General features: G+C 43.2%; 1 protein-coding gene across 3 annotated transcripts in view; it reads right to left on the reverse strand.

Moving 5' to 3' along the window:
- The window catches only part of ITGA6 (integrin subunit alpha 6), an 83,273-nt gene that overhangs the window by 40,228 nt on the left and 15,757 nt on the right, over positions 1 to 27,288 (reverse strand). For all 3 annotated transcript variants that reach the window (XM_070476015.1, XM_070476013.1, XM_070476014.1), the window contains exons 2-4: positions 3,679 to 3,803; positions 2,183 to 2,262; positions 297 to 552 (exon numbers count right to left, since the gene is read on the reverse strand). In XM_070476015.1, coding sequence (XP_070332116.1) covers positions 297 to 552; positions 2,183 to 2,262; positions 3,679 to 3,803 — 461 coding nt within the window. The remainder of the gene's footprint in view (positions 1 to 296; positions 553 to 2,182; positions 2,263 to 3,678; positions 3,804 to 27,288) is intronic.

A 27,288-nucleotide genomic window follows, 5' to 3' on the forward strand; every position in this document is an offset into this window, starting at 1 on the left:
GTTTCATGACACAAGCAAATACAAAACAGCAAAAACTAATGCTACTATATTTTTACAAAAGGAAGTTAAGTAGTTATATGAATGTAAATTGCTGGCAGAGGGAAAAACAGCACATACATTTTGACAATTGTTTTTAAAAATCAGAATTAAGATATTTTAATAATCCTACTCTACTTCTATAGTATAAAAATGCCTTATAATATATTCTGTTTTAATTTAAAACATACTAAACCATGGTGCATAGGAAGAAATTATGCAGTCATTCTAATCTCCATTTCTATAAATACACAACATACCTTTCCAGTTATAAGTCCCTGGGGCTCCAAACGCAATGTAATGGAAGTCTTTAGTAAAAGTAGCTGCCACACCTTGCTGGCAAGAACCAAATTTTTCATGACCTCTCAATCGGCCATCACAAAAACTCCAGTCTCCTCCATCCATATCATCTTCAATCCTGAGATTCTGACTTAGGACATAGCACCTTCCAAAGATGTCTCGGGATTCCTGCTTCGTATTAACATGTTGTCTTTTTTCATATCGATGTGCACACGTCTGCAAGCAAATGAATAAAGTAGCCCACATGTGTTGGCAAACCTGAAGTTCTTCATTACAAACCAATGAAATTATCAACAATCAAGAGGTTAATTCTAAATGGGATGTTAAATGTGTCCTCATCCTAAGACCAGGCTAGAAAACCAGCAAATCTTCCCCAAAGTTGCAAGAAGGAGACCATTATCTAGCACAGGACTTCTCTCTTATCGTCACCCAGAGAATAATGTTGCAGTCTAAATACTGAAGGCCAATCTATAATCCCCTGGAGAAGGGGATTCCCAGTATTCTTGCCTGGGAAATGCTATGGACAGAGGAGCCTGGCAGGCAACAGCCGATGTGGTCGCAGAAGAGTTGGATATGACTTAGTGGGACTTCCCAGGTGGTACCAGTGATAAAGAACCTGCCTGCTATGCAGGAAACATAAGAGATGCAGGTTTGATCCCTGGGTCAGGAGGATTCCCTGGAGGGCATGGCAACCCACTCTAGTATTCTTGCCTGGAGAATCCCATGGACAAAGGAGCCTGGCGGGCTACAGTCCACAGGGTCGCACACGACTGAAGCAACTTAGCACACATGCACACACGTGATTCAGTGTTTAAACAACAATCTGCAATTCACAGGCAATTTATCTGTAAATTTACCTGTCACATAAACAATGGGAAACACCTTATTTTACCTTCTCAATTTAATTGGCCGTTAGTGGCTACATTAAACCTTTATATCAGTATGTTCATGAAAAGAAGGGACATGTTCCAGAGGAGACAAACATGGACATATTTTCACAGGAATTGGACTAAAACAAAGGCATTTTCCTTTTATCCATACTATTTCCTCATAATCAGTCCTATCTTAACTTATCCTTTAAACTCTGAGATTAAGTTTATTTTAAAAGGCAGAGAGCAGCCTTTTAAAATTTTGGCAGAGAAAAATCATACTGCCGGAGAGACAAAATGAACTCTAATTTTCACATATGGGTATTCATGGCCACCCTCCATATAACACAGACTGAAAATACTTTACAGTGTCCAAGTCAATATCCTATAATGCATCTCCTTAGATGTAAAAATTCAATACTTGGTAAAATTCTCATTTTCCCCAAAATTCTACATAAATTTGTTACAGAAAGATCATCGTGATCCAGTCTGGCACCTCCAAGGCATTCCATCAAACAACCCTTTTTTCTCAACTACCACTTCTATCAGAAGTAGCCCTGAAAATAAAAAGTTTAAAATGATCTGATCCTTACTTTGCATGACCATTCCCATATTTTTGTAACTCATCTATAATAGCTGCATAATTCCTAGGACAAAAACCATGGAGGGTTTTGCTTTGGTTTTTCAAGACTACCTAAAGTTGTAGGGACATTCAGTAAAGGTTTTTAAATAAGTTTTTTGGATCTAAACATTCTAAGGAAAAGCAGGTTGTAGAGTTGTTTCAAAGTAAATCAGGAATCACAGAAAAAGTAATGGTTTGATTTCCTCTTGACATCAATTCCTGCTGTATAGCAGTCCGTTTTCTAGAATGTACTCTCCAGGCAGGCAGAAGCTGTCTATTCTGTTCACTGCTATAAGCCCAGCACCAGCACACAATAGGCACTCAGTGCGGAATGGACCCATCTCTCTATACTTACCACGACTTTGCCGCCTGGACCCTGGCTTTGGACAGTGACTCCCATCCACTGATCTTCCTTGCTTTCCAATGAAGGGTCAGCTGCGGAGAAAGTAGCACAGGTCACACACACACACACACACACACACACACACACACTCACACACACACACACACACACAGAGCTAGGACTTCAAAGCTACTGCAACAGGCCATGAACCAATAAGTGAGCAAAAACGTAAGAAACAGCTTCTAACCTGCCTTGACTCCAAGTCTTAACTACTTAGTAAGTGCAGTTACTCAATCCATAAAAATTACTTTCCATCTTAAGAAAACAGGTGAGTGGTTATTGGTATGAATGTTTCACCAAATTCTTTATATAAAATATGTAATTCTACCTGGTGGCCCTTCACCTTGTCTGACACCCAGAGTCCCAAGTACAGAAATGACCATCCAAACTAACAAAAAGGGAGTTACTTCTCTACATACCCTCAAATTTGTTACATAATAGCATGAACTTTGCTTTTCTTTACTGGAGATGGGAAAACAAGGCCTCAGATCCACTTTATATCTTTCTATTGATGAAAAAAAGTAAAGTGATATATTTATTTTTACCTCTTCCTTCCAAAAAGGAGAGAGGGAAACCAAAAACCTCACCGTGTGCTCTTCATTATCAATTTGAGCCTACTGTATAACCTTACATCCAAAATTTTGCCTTCCTTAATGAGAAGGCAGGCATGATTTTCAATTTTAAATCATTACAAAAACATGAAAATTAAACAATTTTAGGTGAGCAGAAGGAAAAATGCCAAAATATTAAATAAATATTATCGGTGGGTTTGGGTTTTCTTCTTTATAGTTCAATGTCATTTACAGATTTCTCACAATTAACATATATTACTTTCCAATCAGCTAAAAAAAAAAAGTTGTGCTAAAAAGATTAAAAAAAAAACAAGAGAAGAACATAAACATGAAGCTGCAAATCTGCGTCAACCAAGAATGTCAAATTAGGTTTGGTTACAGCTTCTCAGGTCACTAATTGCTCTGCCCACCACAGTCTGTACAAAACAAGCCTCCATTTGAGACAGTTGGGAAAAATGTATCCATGTTGTCCAGCTCTCATTTTAGAGAGATCTTAATATTTAACAGTATTTCTCCCTAATATTTTAACAGCAAGTGAGAACTTTTGGCTGCTGAGTACAGGATACACGTTCAATTTTCCGAACAATTTTTCAACCATCTCCTGTAGAACCTCAACACATCACTAGGTGGCAACATTGATACACCATACCAGTTTGGAAACCAGGCTTGGGGAGACAGCAGAACAGGGCAGGCAAAGTGACTTAAAAAGTAAACGTTCTCAGGGCAAGCAAGAAACAGTCAAGGGCCATGCAATTAGGAGAGGCCTTCTCCCCAAGAATAAATGCTTTTCCCCCTCTTTCCTTCCTCTTGGGAAGGGCAAGTGGGATACAGGTTGAGTTGGCCAAGGAGAGACTGAGCAAGTGCAGAAGAACACACCGTCGTTATCAAACTCAACTCGCGTGCACGGCCCCCGGGACGTGATGTCGCAGCTATACAAGCCTCCGGTTCTGTTGGCCTTCTGCCGCGGGAGGGCCACGGCGCGGGGCGCCCCCACCAGCAATCTGTGGGCAAAACAGAGAATTTGGAGATTTGAGCTGAATGTGCATTTAACATTCAGAGTCAGAGCCAAGGGATACTGGAATTATTCTCTGTCAAAAAGTCGCCTAAGCCTCCGCCAGAACACGGACAGAGCCCTGGGACACAAGAAAAGGGGTTGTTGAAACAGGTGAACGATAGGCCCGTCTCTCACAGTATCAGCGGGCTCTGCCGGGATGCGTCTGCTGTTTTAAGAAGACGCTTTCCGCAGAGCTTGCCCCCTACACCTAAGCCAGGACATCCCAAGGAACTCAGACAAAACAAACACTCCCTCACTGGGGGAGAAAAACGGTCACACTAAACTGAAATGATAATACATCTGTTTCTAACACTGTGTCTTCTTAGGGTGGGGGTGCAGGATTCAAAGGTGATTTTTTAATATCCCCCAGATTCAGTTTATATACTGTTTAGTTGATTAAACCAGGCGGCCACTGGACTGAGGCGGGTCTAAGGCTATGGCAGGCTATGGAAGCAAACTGAAATCTCAGCTTGTAAATATCTCAAGGTTACAAAAGCAAACCCAAGGGCAACTGATCGCAAACAGGCACCCACACGGTAAGCCAATCGAATCATTTCCTCGCTTTGCTTCCTTGCTGTCCTTACTTTCGGTGTCTTTCCCTGCTCCTGCTGGTTCAACACTGCCAGGTTTGCACTGATTTCTGCTCAAATAAACTCGTCAAGTTTTTAATATGCCTCAGTTTACCTTCTAAAAATATAGATTTGGAACCAAATCTTTGCCCGAGACACAACTCGACCGAATTACTGTTTTGTAGCCTCTTTCTGCATCAATTCTCACTTTCTGGCGCATGGTCATCTTGACAAATTCCTCTTCTATCATCCAATCAGTATCCACCAAGGGCTCAGAGATGGTCTGAGCGTACCTTCTATGCAGTAGGCACCACAATGTTCCCTCCCCCCTCCCACCTCAGAGTTCTTGCCATCTCCAGTAAGAGAGGCTCCTAAGCTAAACCCATAATCCTTAAAAGCTCACTGCTTCTCAGCCAATGGGATCTTTAAAGACCCACTATCTTTCTGCTATGTTCTTTTGCTAATGTCTTTTTTCTTTTTTTAATTGAAGGGCAATTGCTTTACAGAATTTTGTTGTTTTCTGTCAAACCTCAACAGGAATCAGCCATAGGTATACATATATCCCCTCCCTTTTGAACCTCTGTCCCATCTCCCTCCCCACCCAACCCCTCTAGATTGATACAGAGCCCTGTTTGAGTTTTCTGAGCCACACAGCAAATTCCTGTTGGCTATCTATCTTACATGTAGTAATGTAAGTTTCCATGTTACTCTTTCCACACATCTCACCCTCTCCTCCCCTCTCCCCATGTCCATAAGTCTATTCTCTATGTCTGTTTCTCCATTGCTGCCCTGTAAATAAATTCTTCAGAACCATTTTTCTAGATTCCATATATGTGCATTAGAATATGATATTTATCTTTCTCTTTCTGACTCACTTCACTCTGTATGATAGGTTCTAGGTTCATCCACCTCATCAGAACTGACTCAAAAGTGTTCCTTTTTATGGCTGAGTAGTATTCTATAGTGTATATGCACCACAACTTCTTTATCCATTCATCTGTCGATGGACATCTAGGTTGCTTCCGTGTTCTAGCTATTGTAAATAGTGCTGCAATGAACAATGGGATACACGTGTCTTTTTCAGCCCTGGTTTCCTCAGGGTATATGCTTAGGAGTGGGATTGCTGGGTCATGTGGTGGTTTTATTCCTAGTTTTTTAAGGAATCTCCATACCATCTTCCATAGTGACTGTATCAATTTACATTCCCACCAACAGTGCAAGAATGGTTTCCTTTTCTCCACACCCTCTCAGCATTTATTGTTTGTAGACTTTTTGATGATGGCCATTCTGACCAGTGTGAGGTGATATCTCATTGTGGTTTTGATTTGCATTTCTCTAGTAATGACCAATGTTGAACATCTTTTCATGTGTTTATTAGCCATCTGTAAGTTTCTTTGTAGAAATGTCTGTTTAGGCCTTTGGGTTGCTAATGTCTTTTAATTATCATTGGTTTTACAGTCTTTGGGGTCTGGCTAACTAACGGACGACAAGGAAAAGAAACAAAGAGAAAAGGACACACACTGTACACCAGACAGACAGAAACAGCAGAGAAGAGAAACCAGGCTAGAGCTGGGAAAACGGCTGGGAACACAAATGTAAACCAACAGCCAACTCCCAAAACAGAAAAGCCAATCCTGGCCTTCAAGAAACTCCTAACTCTCAGATGCAAATAACAAAAACGAAGACAAATACCACCACCACCCTCTCCCGGGCCAACGACAAGCCTTATTGCTTTTGTCGTTGCTATGATCCCAATAAAGGATTTAACTTATTTTCTTTTAAAACCAATGCAGTGCAGTGGGTACAATGGAGTAAAAATGCACTGGGAAAATAGAGAGGGGTACCAGATTCTGCCAGGGAGAGCCAGTGACGCAGACCCTACAGAACACTGGCAGACTCGCTCATGTGTGAACACGGAGCCCGAGCACCATCCTTCCCCCAGATCCTTGCACAGCAGCACCATCAGCCTCTACCTCCAACCCATCCAACATTTACAGGACGAAGTAGCACACTCCAAGGTACAGAACTGGAACAGAGGCTGGGCGGGACTTCTGGGCAGGGCAAGGCCAAGGGCTGCTATCCCACACCTATTTCGTTAACATCATCCTTGCTTGATCCCAGGGGTTCCAACCAAGAGCTGCAAGGTGAACTAGCCTAGACCCTGTGAGTGAACAAGTTCAATGACTCAGCAAGGTTGAAGACGGAACCTTGTCCAGGTCCTGGGAGGGGTAAGCAAACTGCTGGGCGCAGAAGCACAGGATGTGGGCACTGGAAGCCCTGGAAAATGCGTTCGGCCCTCTAACTCTGCAGAGGAGCAAACGCTTTTGGGAGGAGGGTAAGTACTCTGCCCCTAAGGTCTCATAGGCAGCTGAGAGTCCGGAAAAATACTACTTTGGAGCCATGTTTTCTCCATTCCTTTAAATTGCTTCCTAGGAAATAAAACCCAGGATTTTTCAGGTGTTTACAGTCTAGCTGGAAGGGCAAAACCTACACAAGTGAAACATTGAAACAAGTCTGGTTTCCTTTACTGACAGATTTAAGACCAATGCAGAAAGGGTGAGGGAAGGCAGAGCATTTTTGCAGCTGGGTGGGGAAGGTCAGGAGGAGATTTCCTATAAAGGTAATGATGACTCCAAGGGGAAGGCGGTAAGTAAAGAGCAGGCCAGGAGTTCCAAGGTTATTACAGTGTATCTTCTCTGACCACTTCCTCTCCTCATCCCCACCCAAGGAGCCTGGCAAGCTACCCCAAAGGCGGTATTGGGCTTGTTATTTCCGGTTGACCGTCCTTGCTCATTCATTCATTTATTCATTCCACAAACATTTAAGAGCCTCCTAGGATGAGTAAGAACTGCCCCCTCTCTCTGCCCAACCCTGGCCCTGCGGAAGCCAGATCCATTATCTTTAAATGGCAGGGAGGTAGAAGCCATGCCAGGGTGGGGCAGAGTGCTGTGCCTGGTCCAGAGGGCACTCAATCTGCCCCGAGGAAGTGTCACCTAGAGATGTCAGGAGCTGGGGGTGGCCCAGTGAGGGGGTGAGGGGCACAGCACATGCAAAGGCTGGCAGGGAAGGAGCCAGAGTTAATGGGGGCATAAGAATCGGCGATGTAACAAGAAGGGGTTTGGGGATGGGCAACCTGGCCTGTGGAGCTCCACCTTCTGGTGCAAAGGGCCAAAGAGGCGCACCTGCCGAGCAGGCTGGTTTCCGCCGACCCTTTAGCCCAACAGGTGCTTCCGGGTTTCCTGTTGTTGACAATGCTGCGGAGATTGTTCCATTTACACAGACAATCCTTCAGATCAAGCCGCTCCCTCCAGCTCCTTCCGGTCACGCCCTCCCCCCCACCACACCCTCCAGCTACCTGGGAGGACTTCTGCCTCTAGGGTACCTGGAGATTTCCAGTTTCCCTGACCCTCTAACACAACATGCAGGACAGACTGGCCCTTCAACTCCAGTTTGCTGGCTGGTTATAGAAGCTGTGGCAACAAAAATTTCCCCTGTGCTATAAATGCCAAGCTCCTATAGAAGATTTTGGGGTGGAGGGACAACACAGAAGGAAAAGAGAACTTGACAAAACGAGAGAAACGTACCTCTGGAAAACAGTGTTAGCTGTCACACTGCCTCCTGTGTTCCCGGCCCTGTCCTTTCTCCCAGGTCCCTGCTCTAACTGTACCCCATTCCATGAAACCCACACTACAGGAAAATCAGGAAAACAATGGGGAGAGCAGGTGGAGCTCAGTCAGATAATATCAGAGTCACAGAAAAAGGAAAGGAAGCACTTTGATGGAAGAACCCTTTCCACCCCCCACCCCCACCCCCCGCATCAAAGTCAACAACTGACAGGTGTCTTAATCCTCAAGGTAAAGTTGCCCTCACTTGTTCAGGAACTAAGCAAGTTCTGATTTCTGCTTAGACCCAGCCTTCGTCACAAAAGATCACAACCCATTCGCTAAGGCTATGCCTGGCAAGGACAAAGAAATGAAAACAGAGCTGTGTGTACCCAGTCAATGACACTGGCCTGGTGCAACCCATCGACTTCCTAATTAAGTCTTTTAGGACCTGGGCACTGGCCTAAGCCAATCGGAACCAGCCAGCTCCAGGGGCAAGACGCGTGCAGCTCTAGGACGGGCAGCCTGAATCTGGGGGGAAGACTCGGGCCACATCCAAATCCACTTTCTGCTCAAATCCTACTTTTTTTCCCCCTGTGAAGCTGGTTTTGGTGGGCAGCAGGCAGTTTGGGCACTGCCTGGATGCCCACAGCAACTCCTAGGACCCAGGCAGCAGCTGCCAGGCAGTTCATTTTCCTTTGAGAAGCAGCAGCAGTGGCTGCTGTTCTTACTGACCCACCCAGGATGAGGAGAAGAATTCAGAGGTACAGTAGCAACTCACATTCAGAGTGACAGGGATCAAGGGACCTGAGTGATGGCCTTCAAAGGGAAATGGTGGAAATTAACAGAACAGGGTCCAAGAAACGTATTCCCTTATCAGGTCAAAAGAAAAACCGTAACAAGGAAGGGCAAGAGTCTGAGTTTGAACTTAGATTGTTTTAGACACCAAAATGAACAAGAAAAATTACTTCCCAAATTGCTTTCCACAGGGCCAGTGGACGATCACCTCCACTGTTTTCAAGCTGTACTGACATAAAAACTGCCTTGGGATTCTAACATATTGGAAACCTACCTGTAAGATACAAAACTCAAAATGTGCAAAACCACATCATCTTTAAAGATGAGAAATAAAGTTTGAAATAGTGAAATATGATGTCAAACTACACAACCGTGGCAGTGACATAAATTCAGGTCTTCGGAGTCTAGATCAAAAGTCTTGGCACAAAGATTCAGGACCCTATCATGTTCTTTAATCACAAAGTTATTTCAAACTTCAAATCAGCCTTACTCCTGTTTCCTATAGTCAAGTTCTCTCCCAAACAGAGTCGGTATACTTTTGCACAACTATTAATACAGCAACCAAAAGTTCTAAACACTGGGCTACTTTTAAAACTCTAAAGACAATAGCAGCTTTGCTTCATTGTTTTTGGCACTAATTCATTTCCTCAAGGATTAAAGATTCTGTCTCTAGCTATGCAACTTTGTCCCAGGAAATGTGAAATATTGCTTCATTAGAACAAGGACACTATTATTGCTTAACTTAAAATACAGCTTTCTTAGTTTGTCCAAATTAAGTCTTAAATTAGAAGATGACATTAATAATTCAACTGTCACCTCTACATTTAGCCCATCTTCAAGTTCAGTCCTTAACTTTTAACAGTAATAAAGACAAATGGCAAGAAATAAAAATGAAAGAATTTATAGGAGACAGCAACAGATTCCATATTCATCCCAAGACCCCACTCTCTGAGCAAACTCCTTTTTTAAAAATTTTGGATTTACTACTCTGTAACTCTAGATATTATGCTGATATGTTTATTTCTCAACTTGTCAGCTTTAGGCAATTAACTGTTGATGCCACAATAGGAAAAAGAGAGAGCTTAAACTACGAGCTACTTTCCCTTCTATGTTTACTAACTACATTATTTCTTCTATTTGCTACCCTTTATGTTTTAAGTAATATATTTACTTAAAACTTTTGTTTTCCCTTCATCAAATTTGACAAAAATTTTTCCATTCCCCAGTGAGGAATATGATGTTATCAGCACTGTTTCCCCAACTTTCCCCTTAGTTTCTCTAAATCCTATTTTTACACTATTATCAGAACTATTACTATTTACATTTTGTGTTGTAACCACAGTTTGGTCACCTGTTCTTTTATATAAACAGGTAAGTGTTACTCAGTGGTGAACCAAACAGCGTTGAAATTATTCTCTATCAGGCACCACTATCAGAAGCTCTTGGGGATGTCCCTGGTGGTCCGGTGGATAAGACTCCACAACTACTGAACCTATGCCCTAGAACACACACAACCGGAGAAGCCCGTGCTGCTGCAACAAAGTGCCTGCACAGCCAAAATAAAATGAAAATAAAATTGTAGAAAAGCTCTTGACCTCCAAGGGTATTGTTCCTAGCATCAAGGTCAAGCAGACTTGCTTTCCTTACATTCTATCAATTGTTTGGTGTGCCTGATGTTTGGACTACGACTTTTGCTTTTCTTGGCGTTCTCATTACCTTTATTTCCCCCTTCCGTTGTTTGCTTTCATTCCAACCTCTATGGTTTCTAAGCTCCCAATCATACCTTGGGTGAAGTCAGGACCTTGTCTTTGCTCAGACGTCCTCCTCAGGGCCCTTGGAGTTCCTGAGTGTTCTTCTAGGAGCAAGGTCAGAGTCATCTCTGGCTGCTATACAGGGTCATCCTAGCCCTTCCTTTCACTGCCCTCTCAAGCTGGTCTCCTTTGACCTAGGATCTCATATTTTCCTCTTATTTTCTTAAACGTCATCCTAAAGAACAGTACATGATAGGTAAACTGAGCCCCTGCATATTCAGAAATGTTATTTTGCTCTGTTATTTTTGCTCTCTGAGAGCTCGGGTGTAGGATCTAGGTTGGACAACACTTCTTCAGAACATTGACATCACTGCTCTAATTTATTCTAGAATCCAGTGTTGTCAGTGAAAATTCTGACATTAAGTCCTATTTTCATTTCTTAAAGGCAACGTTTAGGTTCTGCATTTTATCCCAGTCATTCTGAATAGCACAACAACAGTACCTGTGTGTGAACCATTACTGACTGTGTGCTGTGTGGCTTCTTTCAATCTAGAGACCTAGGACATCATGTTCCAGAGAGCTCTCATGGTGCATCCATCATGTCACTCATTCCATTTTCTATTCTTTCTGGAACCTCTGTTAGCTAGTCAGGTATTGAACCTCCTGGATTAATCTTTACCTTTTCCTTCCCTCTTTATGGTTCTGAGATTTGACTTAATTTTCTAGTATTTCTAATTTTTAAGTTTCAGCAATTAAATTTGTAGTGTCCAAAAGCTCTTTGATGGATTGTGCCTTTCACATAACAACACACCCCATTCTTATTTTGTGGATTAACATATACTCAAAATTCTAAACATTGTACCTAGAAGGGTTTTTCCCCCTCTGTTCTTTCTGCTTCTGGATTTTCTTCCAATTTTCCTTCTGGTTTACTTCAGGCATTCCCTTTATGCTGCCAGCTCTCATCACATGTCTGATAATCCTTGTTTCCCTTGCTCTGCTCTTGTCTAAAAAAGGTCCATTTTTGGCTCCATCTCACCTCTATCAGGAATTCTAAAAGGGAGTTCTGGGTGGGGCCTGCTGACAGAGGAGTCACTTTAGGCTGAGTGAGTACAGAACTGATGTCGTGACTGAAAACCTGTCTTCAACGCTACAGGTGTGCTAAGTCGCTTAAGTTGTGTCCGACTCTTTGCAGCCCTACGGACTGTAGCCTGCTAGGTTCCTCTGTTCATGGGATTCTCCAGGCAAGGGTACTGGAGTGGGTTGCCATGCCCTCCTCCAGAGGGTCTTCCCAACCCAGGGATGGAACACGTGTCTCCTGCATTGGCAGGCAAGTTCTTTACCACTAGTGCCACCTGGGACTAGTGGCCTCAATGCCAGAGGAAGAAGGCTGATTTCCTAGGGTGCCAGCATTCACACTAAGGAAACCTAGCTTTCCCTAGCTGTTTTGCAAATACCATAACTGCCTCATCTACAAGAATCCATTATCATCTCTGAGATGTAATCATTTAAGCTTTGTAAAACATGCACCTGTCAACATTTCCATCCCCTTTCCTTCTCAAAAAAAGTACTATGTTTTGTTTCATTTTGTTTGCCAGTGTTAACTGCCAGCATTCTACACTCGAGAGAGAGATGGAAATGAAAGTGTTACCTGGCACCCGTGGTCCAGCCTTCAGACCTTCACCCCCAGATCCAACCCTCACTCCCAGTCCCTGCCGCACCTGAGGGGTCTCAGGGTGGACACAGGGCAGTCCCTGCAGGGCACACTCCCGAGTGTGGCTCCCTCCCTTGTGAAGTCATAAGTCAGATCCCAATCTGCTTTCTGCCTTTAGTAATAATATCTCAGCCATCACGGAGCCTTGAAGAGCCTGCAGGGGAACCTGTACACCTAGTCAGCCATCTGAAACCATAAATCAAAATCTAATCATTTTTGAAGGAATCGGAAGGAATCAGATTTTTCACCCAGCCTAGATTCCTTGCAGTTAGAAGATGAATGTCCTTCTCTCAGCTGTTACCACACCATCTCTATTATAACCGCCACCCCTCGAATACCAAGGGTGCCTGATAAGACTCCATGCATAGGGGGAAAAAAAACCTTTTTTTAATCAGTTTGTAAATGTATGCCTTTATGAATGTAGATGAAACAGTCCATTGGCATTTGATCATTTTTACAAAGGTTTTGAATAACATTTTATTTAACATTCATCTAATAGTTTTATTTCATGAAGCAATTAATTGTATTCAAACTCCAAAAGCTGCTTTGACATTATTTTCTGAAGACAATGTCTAACCCAGTTTTTCAAAGCATTTCTAGGACATTTTCAAGTTTATAACCACATCCAAGATTTGCAATTATGGTGTCAAATCCTGAGAATTATTACTAAATGTGAGCTAAATTTCTTTGCCTTTTTAAATCAACATATTTTACTTAAACATTAAAAAAAAATTTAACCTCTATCAGCATCCATAATTATAACTGATTGAGGTCCCTTTAGGCTACTGTGTTTACACTAAACAAAACTTTGTTGCTCAAGTAAAGTAATCAAGAGGGCAGCACTCATAAGAGAACGATTTTATGAGCGCTCAAATATAAGGTGGCATAATCTGGGGATAAAAAATAGATTTTGCCTTATATTTAAGGATACACAGAAAACAGCTCTAAAACCCCCAAGTGGGAGAGCTCTCTGTGGTGGACAGGCATCTTACAAAAGGCCCCCCAGGTCATACCTTCTCCTCCTCTGAAAGGTCTAGGCCCTTCCACACACAGGCCACATTGTAGTGAGTCATTTTTAGTCAGGGTGTCCACAGAGTGGTTAAAGCTTCCTGTCCTTAGCGGGGCTGACCAAGGTGCAGGTTTCCCTAGAACATGCTTGACTCACATCTGGGGACCTGGGCCCCATTTTATTTTCAAAAATGTCCCAGTTTGGTAGACAAATTATACAGTCCTCCCAGCCTCAGATACAAGGAGAGCAATGTCACCTGACTGATGCAACAGCCTGAATTGAATAATGCTATCCCTGACAGTCTAACTGCGTGGTTGGGTTTGGCCACAGTCTCACAGGTACCAGGGAGTTTATTTTGGCCTGGGAGGCCCTACAGTCAATTCAATCTCCACATGACCAGGCTACCCGAGAACAGCTTGTCTGGTCACCAAAGCTCCACCGGCCTTTGGAGAGCCCCTCTTCTGGCCAGGCTCAATCTCCAGGTGTCCACCAACAGAAGCACTGTCCCTCCTCTGCCAAGGGCCAGCAATAAACAGGGAATGTCCACACGCCACTCATCACTCCACTGGCCACCATCATCAAACCTGGTAACCTGCCCAGATTGCTAGAGTTTTCTTCTTTCCTCCCCTCCTTCCTTCTCCACCAGGTGAAGAGAACAGGAAGCGCTGAGTCTTACTCATGCGTTAATTTCAACTCTGCCTCTGAAACAAATTCCTTCAGAGGAGAGAGGGCCTGTTTCTCTCTCTTTTGGAATCAATCAGTCTCAACTAGAGAATCAGTCAATCAATCATCAGACTAGCCCCCTTGTTAGGCTTTCCAAACAAAGTGTAAAACATATGTTATTAAAGTCACAAAACAAACTATTCTTTTTTTGATGACTGGTTATTTGGAGATCTAAAAATATACGTGAGAACTCTGCACTCACAAGAATTGATAGCCAGCAGCAGTGAGCTGTGCACTAGCAAATATTATTGTATTCAACATGTACTATTAGTCCTAGACAATCATTTCCAAACAACCTGAAAACTAAGTATAAGTATGTTGGCTAAAACTCTAGCCTTCCAATAGGAAACAAACTGGTCTTTTTCCAGGGAAGTCACTGCCATTCACAACCATGCAGTAGTGACCCTCTGCCTGGCTGAGTGTCTGGACACAAAGTCTCTGCCCCCACATAGGTCAGGGGCATAAGGCACCTAGAATGCATCTCCGTGAGGGCACAGATCTTGCTGTTTTTGACCCAGGGACCTACCCCAAGCTCCTGGAGCAGGTGCTGGCACATGGGGATGCACAAGTATTCACTGAAGAATGACCACAGCCCAACCCCCTCCAGGTGGTTGGAGCCACTCTCCACTGCCCTGAACGGCAAAGAAAGTATCAGAGGTCATTACTACTAAGTGACCTGGGGGCAACAGCCATCTATAACAAGACCTTGAGTTGAGGTGTGTTAGTTTTCTCTGGCTGCTATAACAAGTTAACATCAACTTAAGTGGCTTGAAAGAGATTTCTTATCTTACAGTTCCCGTAGTTCAGGAGTCTAGAAATGGGTCTCATCGGACTTAAAAAAAAAGTCAAAGTGTTGACGCTCCTTTCTGAGGATTAGGGATGAGTGTTTCCTTGCCCCACCAGCTTCTAAGGTAGCCTGTACTCGTTGGCTCACAGCTCCTTCTTCCATCTGAGAGGTCAGCAGCAAAGCACCTTCAGATCCCTTTCTTGCCTCCCTCTTCCCCATCTGTAAGATCTGTGATCACACTGGGCCCGCCTGGATCATCCAGAACAATCTCGCTAATCTTAAATCAGCTGATTAGCGACTTTAATCCATCTGCAACTTTAATTCCCCTTTGCCACTTAACACAGCCACAGGTTGGGGGGTGGTGTTGAGGACACAGACTCTGTAGGCATTATTCTGCCTATCAGAGCAGGACATTTTAACAGTCTCTTTCATGCTGAATTGTATACAGACACCAAGAACTTGAATTTGGAACAGCATCCTAAAATGCTTTTGCTGAGGCTAAATCTACGTGAAGAGCACACTCTGGGGTTACCTTCTCCCTCACTTTTGAACCTTTTACACTAGGCTTCTTACAAACCCCTCAGCTACTACACTCTCCTGGCTCAGCACGCTCCTCTCCCCCCCTGGAATCCTCCTACTCACCTCTTCAGGTCTCTGATTTAAAACCTTACTGCACCTTCCAGCCTAGGTCCCACCTCATGGAAGTCCTCATTTACTTGCCCTCCACAGCACGACCACATCAGCGATCCTAACGTGAGAGGCGTACCAACCCCCTGCCTCGCCAAAAGTCAGCCCCATGGGGCCAGTGGCACGTCTGCTCAGCTCACTGCTGGGCCCCCCCGTGTCCAGCTTAGGGCACAGCACTTAAAGGACACTCAACAAGTATTTCTAATGAACCAAGCTCATCACATTAATATACGCAAAAGCAAAGTTCACTTTTAATAATTTCAACACAGCAGATTAAAACTAAACTGAGAACCCCACCACTGTTTCTATAAGTGGCCCTGTAAAAGCAGAGGAAAATGGGGAAACAGCACTGCCTGCCATCACCACACCCCCCCACCACGTGGCCTAATTCCAGCAAGTCAGACATTCCTAGAGGGCTCAAGTTGGTTTTCAAAAAAAGTCTGTATTTTGTTTTGTACAGTGATGTCTAAACTGTATGTCACAGCTAGAATTATAATGCATAATGTACCATTGTTTTAAAACAGTTTTGCCAACAAATCTGAATAAATGACAGTGAGACGCAGGCAGCCGGTTTGAGCACACAACCTTTCAATTATCTACCTGTTCATTTTCAGGAAGTATCTCCACGCTCCCACTTCAGGGCCACTCTGCCTACGCACCTCCCCGCCTCAGTTGGACCTACTGGGAGGCATCAGTGTCCCAATTTCCAGGATTCCTACCGATGAACACATTCCCAGGAAACTCAAAGGAAACTGGTCTCTGCTCATGAAATGCTCAGCAACACCGTACATAGACAGCACTTGGCCTCCACTGCCCACACTGCATTTGGGAACCAAAAGAGGGGCTGGGGGGTTTCAAAGGTAGCTTTATATCCATGCTCTTACCCATGACTCAGCTGCAACAACACACACCAAAATGAGCCCATTAGGAGGGTTATGAGAGAAAGCCTTAGAAACATCACTTATCAAATGAAGCTTGAATTTTGCTCCTGGTTTTAAACACATAGAATCTATAGCCCTAACATTTGTGAATGCCTTTATTTGACCCACTTTGGATTCTCAGCAGGGCTACTTACAGATGAGAAAATACAGAACTGCCCTGTCCTTATACAGTGAGTCACCACGTGCCTCTAGTCCTGTGACACTGCTACTGTGTTACCACATCACTTCCCCTCCATGCCCCACCGAGACGCCAACCAGACCGACCATCGGAAATCATCCTTTCCCCCAGGCTCTTTGCTCATGCTTCCACACTGCGCACATGCTATCCACTCCCTGCAGAACATCAGCCCCGTCCCCAACTCCTCCCTACACCTCCACTCGACTCCAGCATCATCTCCACTGGTGAAGTCCAGCCCTCTCTGCCTCCTCAAGTCCTGGTGGCCACATGTGGACCACAGCTGAGCCCTGGTATCCCTTTGGGCAGATCCCCTACCTACCAACCCCCACCAGGCCCCGGGTTCCTGGAGGAGCTCACAGATCCCAGCTTGATCTCATCTGAGCTCATAATTATAGGGGAACAGGAATCAAAGGTCAAAGAGGACCTGTCCAGGTCTCCTGGACAATTATGCAGCCTACATTTCAGACCTTAATAGTCAAGACAAGTAATCACCTGGAAAGAGGAACTAGAAGATCAAGGGAAACTGGACAAGGAAACAGACCACCTTCCTCCTCTTTCTTAATCAAATTCTGAAACCGTATTTCATTCAAATATGGTTTGAGAGTAATTCCCAGAATATCAAATCCCTCCACAATCTTAGCTCAATCTAAGATTGAGCACTAGGGGCTCCTCTTCTGTTAAGACTTCGTTGTTGCTCAGTTGCTCAGTCATGTCTGGCTCTTTGTGACCCCACGGAGGACAGCATGCCAGGCTTCCCTGTCCTTCACCGTCTCCCTTAGCTTGCTCAAACTCATGCCACTGAGTCGGTGATGCCATCCAACCATCTCACCCTCTGTCGTCCCCTTCTCCTCCTGCCTTCAGTCTTTCTGAGCCTAAGGGTCTTAATGAGGCGGCTCTTTGCATCAGGTGGCCAAAGTATTGGAGCTTCACTCTTAGACTTTAAGTGATAATTCTCGGGGGAGGGGGGCGGTGGGCACCACACGCAGAGCTTTGAACTGTGAGCTCACTTCCCTTATGGAGAAGGAGAGGGACCCAAAAGTCTGAGACCCCATGTCTAATCTCATGTTGACCCTCTAGTCTTGTCTAACTAGGAACTAGATGGGGCAGCCAGAGGAAAGCGCAGGAGGCCTGGGTGAGCATGCTGATACTTGCCAGGTTTATCTTCCCGCCTTGCCGGGAGCTCCCCTTCCAACAGATCTTGAGAGTCTTTTCATGTCTCTGGCTTTACTCTTGCCTTGGGGCTAGAAACACCTTCAATTAACAGGTGACTCTCAGAACATCTCTTTTCAGTCCAGGCCTCTCCACTAAGAACTACACCCCAACACCTGGCTGTCTACACTTAGCATCTCACATTTACTGTGTTAAACACAGAACTCAGCTTCCTTCCGCCCAACTGTGCTCCCCACCAGCCTTTCCTCTCTTGATAAACAGATACTATCCACCCAAGTTTCTGCTCTGGCCAGAAACCCAGGTGTCACCCTTGACTCCTCACTTTCGCTCACCTCTCACATCCAAGGCATCAGGGCCTTCTCTCCTTTCTGACTCTATTCTACCCTGACCCACTTCTCAGTGGCTACTTTGCTATCAGGACATGAGCCTCCATCTGATCGCACCTGGAAAAGAGTAGTACCCTTCTGACTGGGCCACCTGCTTCCGCTCTTGTCCTACCCAAGCCCATCTCCACAAAGCAATCTCTGCTCTTTCTTAAGTCACATCACCCCTCTTCTTAGCCCTCTCTTGGTTCCCATGGCCACTGGCATGGAATTCAATCACCTGCCATGCTCCACAAGGCCCTACGCCAACCCCCAGATGAACACTCCTGCGCACTGGCCTGGCTCCTGTCACGTGAACACACCCACCCGGTTTCCATCGCGGGGTCCCTGCAGCTGCTTCCTTCAGCTGAGAACACTCTTGCCGCAGACCTTTGTGGATTGTGCCCTTTGTATCCCTGAGGGCTGAACTGAAAAGTCACCTTCTCAACTCACCCTCCTTACCACCAAGAGCTCTCCCCTCAGTCACTCTCTACAGATTCGCCCTGGGTAAAGATCGCCACAGCCCTCGGCGGTACCAAAAAAGACGCTCAACGCTTTGTGTCAACTGCTTGTCTTCCTCACACTGGAATGCTACTGGCTCCAACGATGCAGGGGCTCTCCTCTCACTCCCCGAACTCGCAACCAGAACAGTACCTGGCAGGTCGATACTGCTCACACATCCCAAGATTTGTCTTAGCAAACAGACAGCACATCTGAGTAGGGAGCTAACGACTCACCTTTGTAGAGCACCCTCTAATTACAAAGTCCTTAATGGAAGTCCTCAACAGGAAGTCCTTGACTTCCCTGGTGGCTCAGATGGTAAAGCATCTGCCTGCAAGGGGGGAGACCCAGGTTCAAACCCTGGGTCAGGAAGATCTCCTGGAGAAGGAAGTGGTAACCCACTCCAGTATTCTTGCCTGGAAAATCCCATGGATGGAGGAGCCTGGTAGGCTACAGTCCATGGGGTCGCAAAGAGTCGGACACGACTGAGCAACTTCACTTTCTTTCTTTCACTTTCTAACACAACCTTTTTTTAAATGAAGTATCTATAGTTTTATTTATTTATTTTAGGTGGCACCGTGTGGCATGTGGGATCTTAATTCCCCAACCAGGGCTCAAATTCATGCCCCCTGTACTGGGAACACAGAGTCTTAACCCCTGGACCACCAGGGAAGTTCCCTTGATTCAGCTATGTCTCAGCAATTGGAAGGTAGGTATCTACATCGCAGAGGTGAAGAAACTGAGGCTCAGATACAACCTGACATGTGTGGGGCTTCAAGCCCAATTACCTCCTCACTGCAACGGCAGCCACCCCCTGCTGGTGGCCCCACACTAGCCACCTGTCCCAGCTGCCCCTATGCCCCTCGCTTGCCCAGCACACAAAGGCCTTGGTGCCTTGGCTCACACCATCCTGCCCCCAATTCACCAAATCCTCAACAACAACAACTTCCAATTCCAGCTCCAGGCTTTATGCATAGAGACTCTGCCTCAAGTTTCACGTCTCCAAAGTAAACTTGCCTGGACAAGGATTTCTCCCAATGTCATTTAAGTAGACTATAACTCCTTGAGGGCAAGAATCTGGTGCCACTAAAATAATAATAATAATAATAATAATAATAATAATAATAATAAAAAGCCTCGAGGGATGTTTGGCCAAGAAACACCAAAACCCTATTTAACTATACTATCTGGCTGATCCAATAGGGCAAGCATGAGCAAAAATTCACAGTGGAATAAATCTGTTCACCTCCTAGTCTTCGGTTTTCACATTTACACAAAAAGGTGATTTAAAGTCCGAGGCTCCTTTTTCTGTATGATATACAATCTCACTTTCAAAAGACTTAGATTTCTAATAACCTTCTAAGAAATCACATGAGAAATACATACCCTACTACAAATCAGGGCAAATAAGCGATTATTTGCAATCTTTTTTTTTTTTTTCCATTTATTTTTATTAGTTGGAGGCTAATTACTTTACAACATTGCAGTGGTTTTTGTCATACATTGAAATGAATTAGCCATGGATTTACATGTATTCCCCATCCCGGTCCCCCCTCCCACCTCCCTCTCCACCCTAATAATACACTGGGGACTTCTCTGGTGGCTCAGTGGGTAAAGAATCCACCTGCCAATGCAGATGACGTGGGTTTGATCCCTGGGTCAGGAAGATCCCCTGGAGAAGGAAATGGCAATCCACTCCAGTATTCTTGCCTGGGAAACCCCATGGACAGAGAAGCCTGGTGGGCTACAGTCCATAGGGCTGCAAAGATCCTGACATGACTGAGCACGCACACACACACAATTATACACTGGAGCTATCATCTCTCATGCTGTTTACAATGCATTAGGCAATCTGAGTTCTTTAAGCAGACACTTGACTACCACCCATTTTACAAATGTGGACGCAGGTTCAGAAAGGATAAGTAACTTGTCCGATGCCACACAGCTGGTACATGATCAAATTGGGGTTGTGTCCAGCACTCCCTGAACTTGCTCTACACCACTACACCGAAAATCTCCTTTCTGCTTCACTGGATAACATCACAAAAGCACTTTGGTCAATCCATCTTTTTTTTTTAATTTTAAGTATTTTACAAGAGTCAAATTAAGGTCTAGAAAGTGCTTTGAGATCCATGCCACAGGGGCCCAAAGGATACTGCAGCTATTATGTGGATCTTGGAAACCAGTCATCCTGTCCTGGCCTTCCCAACATTTCTTGAGACTTTTCTCCTGTCTCCTTGGAGAAACATGCTGGAACTAAATTCAGTCTCCAGGGACTATGAAACTCCTGCAACGCCTGAGCCTGAGGGTTCTAGTTCTTACCTGACTCAGTAGGTTTTAAACAGGTGTGTCGCTGACCAAGAACAAGAGAACTCATGCAATAAAGAAACACCCAAAGCAGAACATGTTTTTATCACCCACAACAGCTCCTCTTCTGGCTCAGAAACCTCCACCATCAACCAGGGTTGAAAAATGTGAAATCCCAGCACCAATTTCAACTATTTAACTGGAATGCCAACAAGAGCAGTCAGATAGCAACATGGAGGAGGGGGTGGGGAAGGAATTCTGGTTCCAGCCCTGGCATCAAGTTTTGGAATAACCTTGGTTCAACACTTGCTTCTAATCTCCCAATAACAAAGACTTAAATAATCTCAAGGAAAAAGAATATAATTAGTACCCAATAAGACAAAATCATAATAAATACTAGCCTATATGGAGAATGGCCAAGAATTCCACTTCAACAGAAATGATAAACATATAACAGCCTATTTTAAAAAATTATATCATCGGATGCAAAGGAGTTTTTTAGCTGACCAAGCAACTCATTACCAGTAAGACATCACTCAAGGAGTTACGATAAAAATGCTTTTATCTACTGTAGTAAGAATAGGAAGAATGAAAATCTCCAAGCAATCCTGTTCTTTCAGTTTTACAAAGCAGCTGCTTGTCTAATGCGCCACTAGCTCACTTTCTGTGCTTCTGAACTATCAGATACCCAACTTTCCAGTTGCCAAATCAAATCATGTTTGTCCTTCTAGTGAATTGTCCTTTCAAGAAACCAAGTCCAAGGACCTGTCTGAACTGGACTGTGAGAGCATCCATCTATCCTTGACCTTTGTACAGTACTCGGTACATAGGCATTTAGTGAATTTCTGGTAAATGAAACTTTATAATTATCATTGCATTTCATAATTTTAAATGCAAGTATGCTGTTACTATACGGTTTTTCTATGCCAGTAGACTAAGTGTATCATCAGTGCTAAATTTAAAAAAAAAGATTCATTTCTTAAAGGCTGTTATCAAATAGCTCATTTGCGAAGGAAAAAGCAACATTTCCATTTCCACCAAAGTTTCAGTCAAATACTTTTAATAAAAACCAAGAAAAGGTACATTTAAAAAGTACACACCTAGTAGGTCAGCATATCCATTTGACTATTTCAACAGCTTAGGAAATCCAGATTTTTCAATGTTTTGAAAAGGAAATTAATATGATCACATAGTTAATTTTTTAAATGAGATAACTAAAGCAACAGACTTAGTTGCTGTGCCAGAGACTGTTGGCTGGTACCCAGGGCGGTTTTCCCCTTTTTCCATAGTAAAAGAATTTGTAGCTGGGCATAAGGCCACCCTGAAGAAAGACTATTCAGCCCAGCCTCCCTTCCCTGTTGGCTGCACCATGTAACTCGGTACTGCTGACCAGACTCTGACCAAGTGTCAAACCACTGCTTCCAGGAACTGTCTCTAAAAGTGTGAACATACGGGCAGCTCTTTTCTTTGTCCCTTTGTCCATCCTGCCTAGAGTGCAGATGCTGCCATCATGGACTATGAGCTTGAGGCCTGGTGGGACAGCAAGGAGAATGAGTCCTGGGGTCCCTGACACCTCAGACCAGCCACCCAGACTTACACATCCAGGAGCAACAACAAAAGCTACACAAAAGCAAAACCAAAATAAATTTTTCGGGTGAAAAAAGGATTTAGAAACAAGATGCTGGGAACCACAACAAAAGCACCATTTAAAGTGTACATATGTGCTGGTAAGTCATTCATTACAGTACAATAAAGTATGATTCCAACAGGGAACCTTGATTCTTATGCCCCATGTTCTATTCTGAAGTAATCACCTTATATTTCATTTATTTGTTTTTTCTGGTGATCTCTGAGGCAGGTTTCAGGGTTTGGCAATGCAACATGAAAGATTAGGAAAAAGTATTAAAGTGTGGGTGGAAAGCTAGTTAATCTGAAGAGTGAAATTGAAGGTAAAAGATATTTGAACTTGGAATTAACTAGGAGGCCAAAGATTTAAAGCAGAAGATTAAAAAAAAAAAAAAGCAGCAGATTTTTCTCAAGATATGAGTAAGTTGTATATTACTGTAGTGCATTTTTTTATACATAGCAGGTATTTGTAAATGACATTGAATTCTAGGTGAATTCTCAGTTCTGACAATCTGACAAACAGATCAAGCTGCAAATATTTATGTTTTAAAATTAAATTATAAAGCTAGTTAAATCTTGATAACAACTATATTTAATGTTCATGAGAACATCATATTAAAATGCTACCTTTTCCATATTACATATGAAAATATTCATATTAAGTACAAATTGGAGACTGGGAATCAGTCAAGATTCTTTGACACTTCAAAAGAAAAAGATCTGACTTCAGGAGAACTGGACTAATTTTCTTATCTAGATTTTAAGACTAGAATGCCAAAAACAAAAATACGAAAGAAATTAAAACTCCTTCTTATTAAAGTGATCTATGGAAACATTGTTATTGGACATTGAAAGAACTTGAGGCCTTTCCTCCAGAAAACAAGGACTTGACTGTCACGCTTCTATTAGGTTCTAAACCTTAATGCTATGTATTTGTTCCTATTAAAAAATCATTTCATTGAAAAGTGCATTAGTAATATGAACTTCTGGTCTAGTTGGGAGTTCTTCCATTTAAAAAATGTACTATTTGCATGGGACTATCCCCCCGCCCCCCTGTTTCCCTTCCACTGGATAGGACTGAAGCTAGACTTTTCCCTTTTCATAAAGGAATAAAAAGTAAATATGTTGTTTGTAAATTGATGTTTAGTATTAGAGTGAAAGATGAAATACTTAGAATACATTATAAGCTTAATCCTAGGCAACTTTGTAAAATATATCTCTATCTTCTGAACCTATGTTCACATTGCTTTTCAAGATATTAAGTTATGTTTTTTTCCTCTTTTCAGAGCTGCTTCTTTGAGGCTTTTTAAAAAAACTGAGGTGTAATTCATAAAAGGCTACACTTTTTTTGTAAGGTTTCTTTTAACTATTGCCGGATGTTTTGCTCTAGTCTCCAAGAAGGGCTATTTTATTTTTCAGAGTTCACTTCTAAAATCACAGGGTCTTTAACCCTGGGGACTCTGGTTTCTGAGTGCTAATTCAGATTTAAGCTTGAGTAACCTCACTGCTTCTCACCCCATGAATGCTGATAATGGAAGAAATACTTTGCTGTAGTTCTCGACTAAAAAGCTGAGGAAGAAACTCCATTTTCTTTCTGGCACAAAAAACAAGCTCTTGCGCAGAGTTTTTCCTTGTTGACTTCAGTAGATGAACTGGACTAATAAGTGTTAATTTGGATTTCAGAAATTATCTGAATCTTGGTTTGAGTAGATTTGGGATCTACATGTAATATTAACTAGATCAGATAGCTTTTATATTTTCACATGTATACATAGGCTTTCTCCACCCTTGTCAACATCCATTAGTTATTAAACTTGGTAAAATGGCATTAAAACATTACAACAATGTTCTGTTGTGCCAGTTTTACAAACTTTTACAGTGCAATACACATTATTTTTCAGAGACAAACAAAAGGTTTATTTCTCAAGGTTCTTGCTTTTGTTTTAGCAGCATTTGATGGAGGATCTTTTACATACACTTTTAATAGATGGAAAACCAGACTGCAAATCCTTTTTTCTTTTTAAGCAAACCATGTACCAGGTTTTTGGTACAAATTGTGTAAGACGAGTTAAATTGCATTCTATTAACCCATACGAGTGTATTTCTGTGAGCACAGTTATGCTGAAATAAAGTTTTAAAAAGCAAAAAAAAAGTGTACATATATATTTATATAAATCAAGGTACATCGCTAAACATTTACATTGTTTGCCACCCTACTCCTGCATTTAAACATGGCATTTAAAAATATTTAGTAATCAGTATGGCTTGGAAACCAATTAACCAGCACAGATGGTAGTGTAGCTCTGGAGCAACATCCCAGATTGCCCCATCATATTAGGACATTTCCCCATTAGTTGCTGAATTGTGGTGAAACATGGGAGGAGGGTGTTCTATGGGAAGACTGGCCAAGGCAGTCAGGGGGTGGGGGGGAAGTTTTTTTTTTAACCAACCAGAAGTGTTTTGAATAGTTTAACAACTAGTCCTACTTCATGACAGCTCAGTCGGTAAAGAATCTGCCTGCAATGCAGCAGATTTGGGTTTGATCCCTGGGTCGAGAAGATCCCCTGGAGAAGGAAATGGCAACCCCCTCCAGTATCCCTGCCTGGAGAATCCCATGGACACAGGAGGCTAGTGGGCTACAGTCCATGGGGTTGCAAGAGTCAGACACGACTTAGCAACTAAACCACCAGCACCACATGCACGAGCTGAACATCCGTCCTGCTTGACCTGTCATTATCAGGATAATATAGTACATGCTTATAGCAGATACCACCTCCAGCTAGCCCAGGCCTTGCCTGCCCCAGTAACAGACTGCTAAGTCAAAACCATACTCAGAAATGTGAGGGAGTTCCAAGAAGACCTAGTGTGAAGGAGTTCCAAGAAGACCAAGTGGGTTCAAGTCCTGGCTGTATCGCCTATTAGCTGGGTGTCATCCATGCGGGTTATCTGTTAAATGCTCTTAAGATTTCTCATAGGGTGCTGTAAGGATCAAATGAAATGTCACATAACCTTTTAAACTAATGCAGTGATGAAGCACTGCATGTGCTCTTATCAGTATCCGGTCAACACACATTCCAACAAGCCATTCTAATTTTAACAAGCACTTTTTAACAAGCATAGGTCCAGGTGGGGCGCAAATGCTGAAGCCATCAGGAATCCAACAGCTTGGGCTTAAGATGGTCAGCTCTAGCTGTTGAAAAGATTCCAGCAAACCCACCAGCTGAGAAGCCTACAATATCAGATGATAGGATATAGTTTGTGAAACAAAGTCATGAAGAGCAGTCAGTCACACCTCCAGAATAAGCCATGATCACTGAAACAATGCTGGGCAAGCCACTGTAGTAGGAACTGATCCTCTACCTAGGTGAAAAGAGGAAGGTATAAAATTCTTAACAGCACACTGCTGTTAAAGAGCAAAAGATTAAAATATACTGGAATATCCAGATTGGTTCAGTGAATCATGGCTCATCCTTAAAAATGAACACCATGTAGACATTAAAAATACTGAAGAAATTATTTACTTACATCAAACAAGCTCTAAAACATGCCAAGGGAAAAAAAAAGGTTCAGAAGAATACATGTGGCATGCTATCACATGTAAAAAAATATAAATCCTTTCACAGCTGTCTGCAAATTTATAAACAAATACAAACATATACAATAAGCTAGTAAAACAACGGTTGCCTCCAAGAATAGGACGACTAAAAACCAGAAGTGCAAGGGTGATTGTTTTTAATTTTTATATTTTTGTACTCCGTGACTATATTACTATTCAAAGATAAATTTAAAATGTAATTTTAAAAATGATGTTGGTTGATGGACGCTGGGTCATTAAAAGTCTTGCAGAGAAAATGACAGAGATAGATGATCATGGAAGTCAAAAATCAGTGCCCAGAAATCACGAAAAGGCAAACCTCATAATTGCATAAGACAAGCTCACACGTGCTATCTTTCTGTAGGCAGCTGCAGGCAAGCAAGAGTTGGAGACTGACTTTCACAGCCCATTCCTGAGGCATGACAACACATGGATAAAGAAGCATATAGACCCAGACCTACTGTGTACCAGGCACTGTGCTGCCATCTGGGCATTTCAATACAATGCAAATTTATTGTAATGGACAGAGGTGGAAATATACTGAGGAGGGACACAGTTTTTCACGGCAGGAGCCCACAGTGTCTCCCTTTCTGCCGAGCAAAGTCATAAAGTTAGCCCTTTCTACTCCTCCAAAACAAGAAGAAAAAGAAATATACTGAAGAGAGGAAATCCAACCAGCTGAGAGGGTGCGCAAGCTTTCCAGCACAGTCAAGTGAGGTGTAGAATAAAATGCAATGACATCAGAGAGGGGAACTCCCGCCTTGGCTGTAAAAGTCCAGGAAACTGACGCATTCAGGGAGACATGTCAGCTACGGAGAAACAATACAAAACGCTCGCCCCTCACATCTTTCGTTAGAAGGGAATGAATGTGCCCCATTCAGGGGCATCTCGATACACAAGGCCTCAGTGCCGTAAGTACCTTTGATAAAAAGCTGCAGGGTTGAGTAAAAGGCTTTGTCTTAGATGCTGTGGACACTGCCCGACCCCGCCCGCAGCAGACACCTGTCTCAGGGAGGAGTGGGAGTGAGTCACAGCCTGAGTCAGCACCTCACCTTTCATTTAAAGTAAGGGGGTGGGGATCCACTCAATCACTTCTGCATGTTCAGCCGCAAGCC

This window comes from Odocoileus virginianus, chromosome 13 (assembly GCF_023699985.2).
Source record: "Odocoileus virginianus isolate 20LAN1187 ecotype Illinois chromosome 13, Ovbor_1.2, whole genome shotgun sequence".
Lineage (NCBI taxonomy): Eukaryota > Metazoa > Chordata > Mammalia > Artiodactyla > Cervidae > Odocoileus > Odocoileus virginianus.